The sequence below is a fragment of the Prunus dulcis genome, chromosome 1 (genome assembly GCF_902201215.1).
Source record: "Prunus dulcis chromosome 1, ALMONDv2, whole genome shotgun sequence".
In the NCBI taxonomy this organism is placed as follows: Eukaryota; Viridiplantae; Streptophyta; class Magnoliopsida; order Rosales; family Rosaceae; genus Prunus; species Prunus dulcis.
The window spans coordinates 31,235,884-31,249,551 of NC_047650.1; the positions used below are offsets into that span (position 1 = coordinate 31,235,884).

General features: G+C 42.2%; 1 protein-coding gene across 1 annotated transcript; it reads right to left on the minus strand.

Moving 5' to 3' along the window:
* Positions 1-11,226: 11,226 nt before the first annotated feature.
* LOC117614429 (cytochrome P450 CYP82D47-like) lies at positions 11,227-13,088 on the minus strand. The gene is made up of 2 exons (XM_034343234.1): positions 12,046-13,088; positions 11,227-11,965 (listed from the first exon to the last, which is right to left on the minus strand). The coding sequence occupies exons 1-2, from the start codon at positions 12,997-12,999 to the stop codon at positions 11,315-11,317; spliced, it is 1,605 nt and encodes a 534-aa protein (XP_034199125.1). The 5' UTR covers positions 13,000-13,088; the 3' UTR covers positions 11,227-11,314.
* Positions 13,089-13,668: the final 580 nt, after the last annotated feature.

Sequence of the window (13,668 nt, forward strand, 5' to 3'; positions counted from 1 at the left end):
CACTACTACGATTTACTATTTGCGCGACGGAATTTTGCGCGACGAATAGAGTTTTGTCGCGCAAAGAGCACTTTTGCGACGAAAAAAATACTCCGTCGCGCAAAGTACAGAAAACTAGCGCGACAAATAATTTCGTCGCGGGAAAGAGGCTATGCGCGACGTAAATATATTTCGTCTCACAAAAGTGGCAAAGTCCATGTTATGGCGCCAAAATCTTGCGCGACGACAAAGATCGTCGCGAATGACAACATTGCGCGACAATACCAAATTTTCGTCTCGCAAAGATGGACAGAAAATTGGCGCCTATTATGGCGGTAAAAAAATTTTGCGCGACGATAGTTTTCGTCTCAAAAGAAAACTTAGCGCGACGAAACAATAAACCGTCGCGTAAGAACACGAGGGAAACTTTTTTTTTGCGCCAATATACAGGTGGGTTTTTGCGCGACGGAAATTCCGTCGTCGCGTAAAGTGTAATAGCGGTGCCCTCTTGCGCGACGAATTAGTTTCTTTTGCGCGACCAAATGTGTAGTTTGCGCGACGCTATATTGTACATGCGCGACGGAATTTTGTGCGACGAATAATTTCTTTCGTCGCGCAAAAAATAGATGTCGACACGTGATTGCGCGACGGAAATTTGGTTTTGTGCGACGGAAAAGTGAGTTTGCGCGACAGCGTTTTGCGCAACGTTTTTTGTTTTTCGTCGCGCAAAGTCCTTCTTCTCCATATCTGTGTCTGCCATTGCAGAGGCAGAATGCAAGAATGCATTCTGCCTCTCTCTCACTCTCCCTCCCTGCTGCTGCTCTACTGTGAATTCTGTACGTGTATTAGGTATGTATTTTGTGTCGTTAGTTTAAATGTATTAATGTAAATTCGTACTAATGCTATTAATTTTGTTCTCGTTAGGGATATTTGTGATTAGTGATTGGTGGAGAACGATTGAGAAGGTATGTTATTGTAAAAGTTTGTTTGTTATGTTTGTATTTTTTTTTTGAAGTTATATGTTTATAATGTTGTGAAATTGTGCGTGACGTAGCACAATGTGTTGTGATGTATGAAGTTAATTGAAATTAACTTCGTACTTTTATTTTTATGTTTAGTAACACGTAGTTTCCCGTTCGAGATTAGTTGGATTTCGTGCATGGATGCGTAATGCATGAGTGCGGTCCAATTAATTCTTGAATTGTCCCATTATTTGGACAGTTTGGTAATGCATAGTGTTGTCACATAATCTTCGGCTACAGGATTAGGTTTCGATTGTGGAAATTTCGGTGTCATCTCGGTACGTTCTTCGGGTGGTACGTAGGTATTTAGACCTATGCCCACTTCAAGAACTGTGTCGAGATGCTGCCGAAATTAATCCACGTCGAAATCTAATCTCATGTAGCCGTAGGTTACGTGACAGGACTATGCATTCCCGAATGGGATAGGGCCCTTACCGGAGGCATAAGGTGACATTATAACTTCGTATGAAGTTGTTGTGATTGTTGTGTCGTGATTGTGGTTTCAGGAATTATGAGCAGAAGGTGGATACAGAACCCGAATAGATGCGCAGACGAATACTTGGATGGAATCGAGGATTTTATTGAGTTTGCACGTAGACACAACCCGGGTGCAACTAGAATCCGTTGTCCTTGTAGGAGGTGTAACAACACGTTGTTTGAGTCAATTGAAAATGTTGGATTTCATTTAGTAAGGAATGGAATGATTGAAACATATAGCATTTGGAACCTTCACGGCGAACAAGTAGACCATGCTTCGTCTTCAAATGCCCCAAGAGTGGACAATGTTGAACCTATTGGGGATCCTAATGATCAAGTCATGGGTATTATACAGGATGCTTTTCCATTCGCATCGACCAACATCAATCAGGAAGGGGAAGATGACGTGCCTACACCAATAGACAGTGCGGAGTTTGAACAGTATGAAAAACTGTTAAAAAATGCCAACCAAGAGTTATACCCGGGGTGCGAGAATTTTTCCGTTCTCACTGCCATTGTGGAGCTAATGCACGGAAAAATAAAGTATCGTATGTCGAACTTGTGTTTCGATTACTTTTTGGGGTTTTCAAGAGAATGCTTCCGACGGACAATTGTTTGCCGAAAGACCATAAACATGCACAAAAGGTGTTGCATGGTCTTGGATTGGGTTATGAAAAAATCCACGCTTGCAAAAATAATTGCATGTTATTCTACAAAGAGCATGAAACGTTGGATACATGCCCTATATGCAATGAGTCGAGGTTCAAAATGACATCCCAGAATAGAACGACTAAGATACCACAAAAAGTGATGCGTTATCTACCCCTTAAACCTAGGTTGCAGAGATTGTATATGTCGACGCATACTGCCACAGACATGAGATGGCATAAGGAAAAACGGGTAGACGATGATGTGATGCGGCATCCTGCAGATGGGGAGGCATGGAAAGAGTTCGATCGAGCGTTCCCCGAGTTTGCTGCTGATCCCCGAAATGTTAGATTGGGACTTGCCACTGACGGATTCAATCCGTATGGGGTTCTAAACCAACACCACAGCACTTGGCCGATTTTAGCATTCCCATATAATTTGCCGCCTTGGAAATGCATGAAAAAAGAATACATGATGATGACTGTTTTGATAACTGAGGATCCTGGCAGGTCAATTGATGTGTACTTAAGGCCTCTGGTTGATGAGCTGAAGGATTTATGGACAAACGGTGTTCGCACGTACGATAAATCAACTGGGAGGATGTTCACTTTGCGGGCAGCAGTTATGTGGACTGTGAATGATTTTCCAGCATATGCAATGGTTTTTGGGTGGAGCACAAAGGGTTATATGGCATGTCCTGTATGCAAGGAAGATGTAACTTCTGGTTGGCACGCAGGGAAAAGTTTGTTACCTTGGTCATCGGAGATGGTTGCCATGGGACCACGAATGGCGGAAAAAAGATAAAAGTTCGACGGGAACACAGAGCGTCGCCTCAGACCTAGAGAATGGTCCGGTGATGAGATCTTGGAACAGCTGAACCGTTTGGATTTTGCTCCGTTCGGAAAAACAGTTAGTCGGACCAGACCTTCTACACATTTGAACTGGACGCACAAGCCTATGTTTTTTGAGCTCCCATATTGGTCGAAACTGAAATTGAGGCACAATCTAGATGTGATGCATGTTGAGAAAAATGTATTCGACACATTGGTGGGCACGATTCTAGATATCGAGGGGAAGGCGAAGGACACGATCAAAGCTCGTCTTGATTTGGAAAGAATGGGCATACGAAGGGGTTTATGGATGAATAGGGACAGTGATAAAGCTAGAAGGGATCTTGCATTCTTTTCTATGAAACCGAATGACAAAAAAGAGTTTCTAAAGTTTGTATCGTCTGTCAAATTTCCCGATGGGTATGCTTCTAATATCGCACGTTGCGTGAATGTCGATGGGGGTAAATTTACTGGACTTAAGAGCCATGACTGCCATGTGTTTATGCAACGCCTACTTCCTGTGGGTATTCGACACCTACTGCCGGAAGATGTGGTGAAGCCAATCATGTTGTTATCCAGATTTTTTTCCCAACTGACGGCAAAAACATTGCGAAGGACAGACATGTTTCAGTTGCGCCATGACATTGTCCAAGTCCTATGCAAGTTTGAGATGATATTTCCGCCAGCTTTCTTTACAAGTATGATGCACGTGATGGTTCACTTGCCAGAAGAGGCATTGCTTGCTGGTCCTGTCAACTATCGCTGGATGTATCCAATAGAAAGGTATATAATCTTTATCATTTGTGTATGCATCATTATCGACACTTTGCTAATTTGTATCATATCGTTTTATTTTGGCAGGCTTCTCGGAGAGCTGAAAAAAAGTGTACGCAACAGAGCAAAGCCCGAAGGATCAATTATAGAGGCTTGGGTTCAATATGAGTCGCTTACTTTCTGTGGAATGTATTTAAAAGATGTGGAGGCGGTTTTCAATCGTCCTCAACGCAATAATGACGGAGGTATGAGAAATGAAAAACTTTCTGTTTTTGCCCAAAGCGCACGACCATTTGGAGATCCTGGACGAGGAGAGTCGTTTTCTAGAAATGACATGGAGGTAGCGCATTGGTTCGTCCTGAACAATTGTGATGAGATAATGGCCTACTTAGATGAGCATGAAAAGATGATGAAGCGAGAACATCCATCACATTTGGTTGCCCGGAAACACCGTGACTTATTTCCACAATGGTTTTTGGATTCTGTAAGTTATAAGTGTTTTGCAATTGACAGATATAAATTGTAGTATTTCATTTTGTCAGACTAACACGTCAATGGTTTTGTATACTATTAGGTGAATAAATTGAAATCATCGAATTCCCCCACTTACAGTGATGAGTTATATAACTTGGCGTTCGGCCCAATTCGCGCTGAATTGTTCTCGGGTTGTAATGTTAACGGCGTCAAATTTTTGGGGGCCGCACGAGATGACAAGTTGTGTACGAAAAACAGCGGTGTCCATGTCCCAGGTGGAGGCGAAAGTACGGACATTGATTTTTATGGCAAACTGACAACTGTCGTGCAATTGCTTTACAAAGATCGATACCAAGTCATCATGTTTAAGTGTCGATGGTTCGATACCAACCCAAATAGGGCGGCAAGTGTTAAAATCGACCATGGAGTACTGTCTGTGAACATTAACAGAACTTGGTATGATGACGACCCGTACATTTTGGCAAACATGGCGTCCCAAATTGTGTATCTAGATGACCCTAAAGCCGGGAGCGGGTGGAAAGTTGTGCAGAAGATGGATCATAGGAACGTGTATGATATACCAGAACTAGACCCAAGTGACAACGACGTCGACAATGTGGCTGACCAACGTTTAGAATCTTCAATGGAAAATGATGCGGAAACACTTCGAGATACAAATGTTATACAAGAACCGTTTCAAATAGAAGGAGTGTCTTCAGTCGAAATACCGATTCAGTCAATTACAATTGACCTCGGTGATCTTCCCCGATACGATGTTGCAGTGGGCCCTAGCAACGCCGATGATGCAGTTATAGAGGAGGAGGAGGAAGAAGATTGGGAGACCGAGAGTGATGATAGCGGCGATAACGAAAGTTATTATAGTTCAGATGATGAATAATGAATTTATTTGTAAATTTATTATGTTAGTGTATTAATTTTGTGTAATACAAATCTTTGAATATATGCAGTTGTCCATATGTAATTGTGTATTCATGATTAGTGGCATCAATCTAGTCAAACCGATAAATTCGGTCGCAATATTTCTTAATTATCAATTTAGCTTGGTTTTGATGAAGAAATACAAAGCCTGTCCAAAAAATACAAAGCATAAACAATGATGAATACAAAACCTTTCCAAAAAATACAAAGCATACACAACTTGAATTAAAGGTGGAGTTATGGCGCCAAACATTGCGCGACGAAGAGATTATTATCGTCGCGCAAAAGTAATAAACGCGACGCATAATAATTCGTCGCGTAAATTTTGCGCGACGAATAAACCTCGTCGCCATAGGATTGCGACGAACATATGTACGTCGCGCAAACCTTTTGCGCGACGATAAAATAATTCGTCGCGTAAATTTTGCGCGACGAATAAACCTCGTCGCCATAGGATTGCGACGAATATATGTACGTCGCGCAAACATTTTGCGCGACGATAATAATTACTTCGTCGCGCAAATATATATTAGGTCACATTATAGTATATACACACATATATATTTCAAATTGGCAATCGAAGTAGTTCATTGTATTCATATGGAGTGTAGGACTGTTGGTGCAAAAAATCATCAACATCGGAGTTCAACTAACCGTTCAATCATCACTTTTTATTTCGAACCGTCGAAAAGTTTTACCCCGTTCCTTAATCTCTGAATGTTTTTTTTTGGCCGATTTTTCCTGTCCAAGATCTCGAAATGTAAAAAAACAATTTTGATGGCTGGATGACTGAAACTAGTTTTGTAGACTGCGCGTGCTATCAAAATCATATATTCACCAAAAACTCAAAATTTTGTTCATACATTTGTCAAAATATAACTTAACGTTTATGTGGTATCCCCTAGTGTAAAAATCTTAAATTGAAGATCAAATTCAGTCATTGTATTCATATAGGGTCAACAAATGTTGCTGCAAAAAATGATCAAAATCGGAATTAAAATGACCGTTAAATCATGACTTTTCATTTATAACCGTCGAAATATTTTGTCCTGTTTTCTGATATCTGAATGTTTGATTGTTTTGATTTTTGGCGTATACGATCTCCAAGTAGAAAAAAAAAAAGTTTGCCGGTTGGATCATTGAAACTATTTTAGGGTTTAGGGTTTAGGGCTAAGGGCTTAGGGTTTACATTTTAGGGTTAGGGTTTAGGGTTTAGGGTTAACATGCGCGACGGATTTTTTTGTTTCGTCGCGCCAAGTACGAATTAGATAAATGCGCGACGGACTTGTTTCCTTTCGTCGCGCAATGTGGGACACAAAGTCCACCCCTCCATCCCCTTTCAACACTTAGTGAAAATTTCAACCGAATGAAATTCTAACCTTGCGCGACGAACAATGCGCGACGCTTAGAGTCTTCGTCGCGCAAAAGTCTGAGACGCTTCAGTTCCTGTCCCCCGCTAAACCCTAAATCCCAAAATTTTGGCGGCCAAAATGTGTTTTGCGCGACGAATAAGCCTGTGTCTGTCGCGCAGGGTTGACCGTGCGCGACGCTTTAATTATTCGTCGCGCAAAATTCGCTGACCCTTCAGTTTCCGCCTCGCTGTAAACCCTAAATCCCAAAATTTTGGCGGCCAAAATGTGTTTTGCGCGACGAATAAGCCTATGTCTGTCGCGCAGGGTTGACCGTGCGCGACGCTTTAGTTATTCGTCGCGCAAAATTCGCTGACCCTTCAGTTTCCGCCTCGCTGTAAACCCTAAATCCCAAAATTTTGGCGGCGATCAAAACCTTTGCGCGACGAATAGTCGTTTTGCGCGACGGAATATTCGTCGCGCAAGATTCATTAATGAATCTTGCGCGACGAATAGTATCGTACGTCGCGCAAACTCGATTAAATCTGCAGAAACGACCCGAGCCCTCCTTCTTCCCCATTTCTCTGGTTTTTCCTCCTTCCCTCAGCCCTCTCTCTCCGCCGTCACCTCAGCCACCTCCGGTGCCACCGTAGCCTCCTTGCCACCTTGCCACCTTGCCACCTTGCCACCTAGCCTCCTTGCCACCTTGCCACTGCCGCTGCCACCTTGCCACCGCCGCTGCCACCTCAGCCACCGCCGCTGCCACCGTAGCCACCTTGCCACCTTGCCACCTCAGCCACCGCCGCTGCCACCTTGCCACCTCAGCCACCTCCGCTGCCACCTCAGCCACCTCCGCTGCCACTGTAGCGACCTCCACCGCTGCCACCGCGCCACTGTAAGCCTCTATCGACTCTGTCCATTTAAGTATGTGTTAATTCAGTTTTTATTTTTGTATTTGTGTTATGATGATTTCTGTCAGTTTTGATTTTGATTTTGATTTTGTATCTGTGTTATGATTTCTGTATGTTTGTTATGATTGATTGGCTGGATGGATATGTTACTGGTTAGCTGATGGTTGGTTAGGATTTTGTGAATTTTCGCTATAGGAAATAGGAATTAAAACCCTAGGTTTTGGCCGAATTAAAACCCTAGGTTTTGGCCGGTTTAAATTTGGTTGCCGTTTGAGTCTTGATCGGATTTCGCCTATTGTGCGATTTCCAGGTTTGATATGTTCGGACCGTTGGATCGAACTGAAACTTACGTAGTTGTACTTTTGTGTTTCTAGGATCGTTTAGGATTCGACCGATCGTTGATCGGAGTCCCGGATACTCCGAAATTCCAAACCCTAGGTCATGCTATGCTTTTAATTAATTAGTTTAAATTCGGAACGAAATTATATGTGCAGATGTTAGATTTGATTAGACGTGGTAGGTCGATGACGACTGCACCGAGTTCGGATCCCCCGGCTCAGGCGGCATCTGCTGCCACTGCTCCAGCTTTGCTGGACCACGTGGTGGTTGGTCACGAGGCGTCCCAGGCGCCTGCGTCATCTGCGTCATCCGTGGCGCAGCCACCAAGTGCTAGGCGGCGGCACCGGCCCACCGACACCATGGACACGACGACATCGACCGACGGTACTGGTGCCTCGGGATCACAGCCAGGTATAACTACACTTTTGTATTGTTAATTTTATTTTGAAATTTGACAATAAATATTATTTAACATTAATACCTTTTTTCTTTGCAGCGAAGAAGAACACTCGAGGACCGTGTCGTCAGCTGAAGACGGCGAAGGTCACTCGGGTGACAAACAGTCGTATCAGCATCGGATACGACGAGCGCCATCGGGCTGCACCGACGGCGGAGTTGCATAGCTCCTTGGCCCACGACATTGGCCACGTCGTGCGGACCCATTGCCCGATGCAATGGAAGTCTTGGAGGGTCATGCCTGACGAGATCAAGGCGGAGGTTCGCGGCCAGTTGTCGGTATGTACCTTACGTTTTCATTATTTGTCTTTAAAATTTTGTATATTTCTATTACTTAACGTATCTAATTAATTGATTGCAGACGAACTATAACTTGGAGGATCTCGACGAAGAGTCGTTGACGTACGTCAACAGACTCTTCGCTGAGAGGTACAAGCAGTGGAAAAGCGACTTGCACCACCATTTTCAGGCATATGATGATCCGCAAGTCGCTCTTCAGGAGGGTTGCCCGAAGGAGCTTGAGGGGCGGGAGGATAGTTGGGAGTGGCTCTGCGCTCATTTTCAAGCGCCCGAATTTGCGGTATTTTTTCAACTATATTTGTGTAATTATTACTTATTACTTATTAATGTTTATTTTATTTTTGTATTTCATTATTATTTAATTTTTTATATTTTAACTAATTCGTTTCATTTTTGTATAACAGAATAAAGCCCAAGTGAATAAGGGTAATAGGAAGAAGAAGACCCTTCTCCACCATTCCGGCTCCAGACCCTTTTCGTACAGGATGGATGCACGTCGTCGGGTAATAATCACAAAATTTTTATTTCATTTTTAATATCATTTTTATGAATTTATTTTTTTCATACTAATATTTTTTTTCTTTTGTTCAATTTAGGAGGGGTCCAAGTTCCCAGAGATCGACGTCTTTGGTGACGTTTATGTTCGACCCGGGAATGAGTTGGCCGAGTCCCTTCATGTAAGTATTATTTAATTTTAATTCTTATGTTACGCATTCAATTTATATGCATGTTTTAATTTATATTTTATGTTATGTTCAACAGACGACGATGGTGGAGAGGAGCCAGTTGGTTCTTCAGGAGTCCGCCTCCCAGCTTCCTCCCGAGACTCCGATCGAGTCTGTGGCTCCTCCACAGGATGCTGGATTTCAGATCTTGACGGAGACGTTGGATCAGACTCTCGGGAGGAGGCCGGGGACATATTGTCGAGGGATGGGGAATGCCCGGCGGAGGGAACCTAGACCTCGTTCATCGGCGCGGTCAAGCAGTCAGGTCACTGCTTTGACAGCAGAGGTGGCCACTCTTCGGAGCCAGATGTCAGAGATGGCCACTCTTCGGAGCCAGATGTCGGTCATTCTGCAGGCCCTCGTACAGTCCGGCATTCCAGTCCCGCGTTTTGATGCGCCGACTTCCGCGCCCGTCCATCCCGCGCAGCCCCATCAGACCACTGCCCCGATGAATGCCCAGACCTCCGAGCCGCATCCTGGTGACGACACGGTTGATTTTGATTCATTATTTGATTAGTGTATTTATTTTCATCATAAACATTTATTTTATTTGTAATACATTTATTTTATTTTATAACAAAATTTTATTCTAATTTATTTTTATTGCAATTTCATTGTTTAATCAATAAAAAAATAACCAATTTTATTTAAAATAAAAAAAAAAATTACAAAAAAAAAAAATGTCAAATTATTTTTGCGCGACGGCAAATTTTTCGTCGCGCAAACCCAAAAGTAACAAAAATAAAAATTAAAAATTCAACTTTTTTTACTTTTAATTCTTCCGCGACGAATACATGCGTCTCGCAAACACGTTTTGTGCGACGAAACGTATCCGTCGCTCAAACATGTTTTGCGCGACGAAGGCTATTCGTCGCTCAAATAGGTTTTGCGCGATGACAAAGTTTTCGTCGCGCAAACAAATGAGCGACGAAACCTTTCTCATCGCGCTAATTTTTTTGCGGCGAACAGACGTCTCCGCAACAAGTTTTGCGGGACGAATTTTTTTTGTCGCGCAAATATAAGTGCGCCGAATAATATTCGTCGCGCAAATTTTATGCGACGAACAGTTGTTTCGTCTCCATATCTTTGGTGCAACGAAGGTTTACACGTCGCACATTGTTGCGCGACGAAGTGTTTTTCTTGGTCGCGCAAAGGCTTTCTTCACGATCTTTGCGCGACGGATTATGCGCGACGAATTTTTTGTCGCGGTGAAGTTAGTGCGACTAAATGAGACTTTGCGCGACGTTTTTTTATTCGTCGCGCAAAGGTTAAAATGTAGTAGTGTTAGCTCATATTTCAAATATTTATTTGTTGATACAAGCAAATATTTGAAGCGAGATCCTCCGATTCAGGTTACCCGTTTCTGGTTTGGAGAGACCCCTGCTTTGATTCAGAATCTCTTGTTTGAGGAATGTAATCCCCTACTTTACTTTGATTAATGATTGTCCTCCTTTTGAAAAAAAAAAAAAAGTGGGAGAAGTGAGGTAAGGGTGAGGATGCACTTATAGATTTCTGGGTCTGGGTTCTGTTCTTCTTCTTTATTTTGTGTGACTTTTGTCAAAATTAAGCCCACACTTATTTTTCTGTCATTATTGTCTTGTGGATGTTCTGATATTGCATACTATCCTTCACATGTAAGAAGGCAGAAGTAAGGTATACCTCTATTTGTCACTCTGTTTACTTGTATTTAACTTCTATTTGTCACTCTGTTTACCTGTATTTAACTTTAGGCAGTGGCTTACAGTGATGTGGTGCTCTTTACTGGTTTTTTTTTTTTTGTTCAATCTAATTACTAATCACAACAGCTACATTGTATTAGTATTAGTTCTGCATGGGAAATCAAGCAGGATATGGTTGACATGGCTGCTGATCGTGGGTGTTACATTGATTAGAGTACAGTATGAATATTCTCTGCACTTGTGCTCTAATTTAAAATAATAGCTACTTGGGCTTGATTATCTACCTGATCACCTATAATTAAGATACCAACAATACAGGGACAAACGACATTATATTGAAAAAAAAGAAAAAGAAATATAACTATGAACTATAATTTAGGATAGCAACGTTGACAGTAAATACATCCATTAATTAAATAAAAATCCTTGTTTTATCATTTTCTCCATAAAGTTGAGAGGGCAAACGAGGTTTGATGAGAACTTGAAGAGGGGTCGCCTTGATGTTTGTCAGTCCAAAGCTCTCAGTCATATCAATCGGTGCACTCGAGGGGTTGGAGATTTCAAACGCATGCACAAAACTAGCCAACGTAAATTGCACCATTTGAAGGGCAAATGCCAAGCCAGGGCATGCTCTTCTCCCACTTCCAAATGGAATTAACTCAAAGTGCAATCCCTTAACATCAACATCCCTGTGGGTGGTCAGAAACCTCTCCGGCTTGAATTCCAATGGATCGGGCCATATTCTCGGGTCGGTTTGGATCTTCCAAAGGTTCGTGATCAACCGGGTGCCCTTTGAGACATGGTAGCCGCCTATGTTGCAGTCCTTGGTGAACTCTCGTGGTCCAGATAATGGTGCTGCTGGGTACAAACGCAGCGTTTCTTTCACTATGGCTTGGATGTAGACCAGCTTGCTTATATCTGACTCACTCACAACTCTTTGTCTGCCTATTTCAGTGTCCAGTTCGTTTTGGGCGCTTTTAAGCACGTGAGGGTTGTTCAATAATAGTGATATTGCCCATGTTAATGTGACCATGGTGGTATCGCTACCTCCTGCAATCATATTCTGCAAAAGTACAATTTATTTGATTAATTATTTATATAAAGCTAAATTATATAGATTAAGCTAGGCATATGTTTGATTACCAAGCTTGTGGCTTTGTTGACTGTGTCAGCATCAAAACCGCCAAGGTCTGCACCATCAAGCACAGAAAGCATGGCGTCTATGAAGTCTGGTTCCCCTTTAGCATCACCTCTTGCCCTCCTTCTCTTGTGCTCTTCAACCCAACCTCCAACGATGGCGTCCAGTTCTTTCCCAATCCTCTTCATCTCCTTCTCATGCCCACCCAAGTCCAACCACCGAAGATAAGGTACCACATCACCCACCACAAACAGCCCCACATAATAAAAAAACTCCTTCAATGCACTCTGAACCCTACGTGCTTCTGTCTTCTCATCCTCATCGGCAGCAACCGAATAACGCTTTCCAGCCACCATTCTAAGAATCACGTTCAAGGTCATGTCCCCAAACCACTGCTTCAACTCCACCAAAACTCCGTCGCTATTATTGCTCTCCCTTTTCTCCGCGGTACTCCAAGTTTTGAACAATTCTTGCAAGAAAGTTGTCACTTCAGAGACTCGAATGTGTCTGAGCAGCTCAAGCCTTCGGTTGGAGAGCAGCTCCAAGGTGGTAATCTTGCGCATCTCTCGCCAGAAGGGTCCGGAGGGTGCAAACCCAAACATGGCGTAGTTATAGCCAATGTGATCCACAACCGCGAGCTTTGGACGCGAGTTTAAGACCAAGTCATTGGTTGTGAAGCATTCTTTTGCGATCTCACTGCTGCTTATCACGAGAGATGGATAGACGCCAAGGCGGATGGTGAAGAGAGGCCCGTACTTGTCAGCCATGGCTGCCAATTTGATGTGAGGAGGTGTAGATCCTCCTAGCAAGGGAAGGTGGCCAAATATCGGCCATGCACCCTTGGCTTCAGTTGGGGCTAATTTGGCAGGTCTCCATCTGCGTGAGAAGTAATAGGAAACGATGATTGTTGTAAATAAAAAAGCAGTGACGGAGTTTACATAAGGGAGAGAATAATCCATTTAAACTAATTGGTAATTGGAAACTTAGAAAGCTAGAGAATGAAAGCCCTGTCACCATATTATATAGGCGTGATATCTATGCTCGTGTATATCGATACACCTCATGAGGATAGTACAGATATTATTATTAGAGATAAAATTCTACGCTAAGAAAGTAATGCATGGTGATGGTGATGATGGTCACTGGCGGATCCAGAAATATTTAAACGGAGGTGCAATATTGATTAAATAGGAAAAATAATTTTTTAGAATAATCATTTTCTCAAGATAATTTTTGACGAATTTTATTACTTACACATCAAATAAGAAAACTTGATTTTATGGGATTTTAGTATGAAGTACATATTGACTTAATGAGCCATTATTTTTAGCATAAATTGCATTTTGCACTAAAAACGAATTTTCATATTTTGATTTGGTGGGAATTTGATTTTCTAGTATTTTTATTTGAATCTAAATGAGGGATACTTCCTTATTTATATTGTAAACTTAAGTAAATGGAGTAATATAAAAATAAATAAAAATAAAAGACGAAGACATTTACTTAAATATAGAAATAAGATAATATGTACACCAGTTGAGTAAAATGACAATTTGAAGTACCTATAATAATTTTTTCAACAATGAGAGATGCAACTGTAGCTTCTTGTGCCTTATTAGGTACGCTAG

What these genes read in the sequence shown, in the direction of transcription:
- LOC117614429 (XM_034343234.1), bottom strand. Translation starts at nt 12,999, where the DNA reads ATGGATTATTCTCTCCCTTATGTAAACTCCGTCACTGCTTTTTTATTT. An exon ending in TCAACAAAGCCACAAGCTTG is followed by an intron (nt 11,966 to 12,045) that starts GTAATCAAACAT and finishes GTACTTTTGCAG; the next exon opens with AATATGATTGCAGGAGGTAG.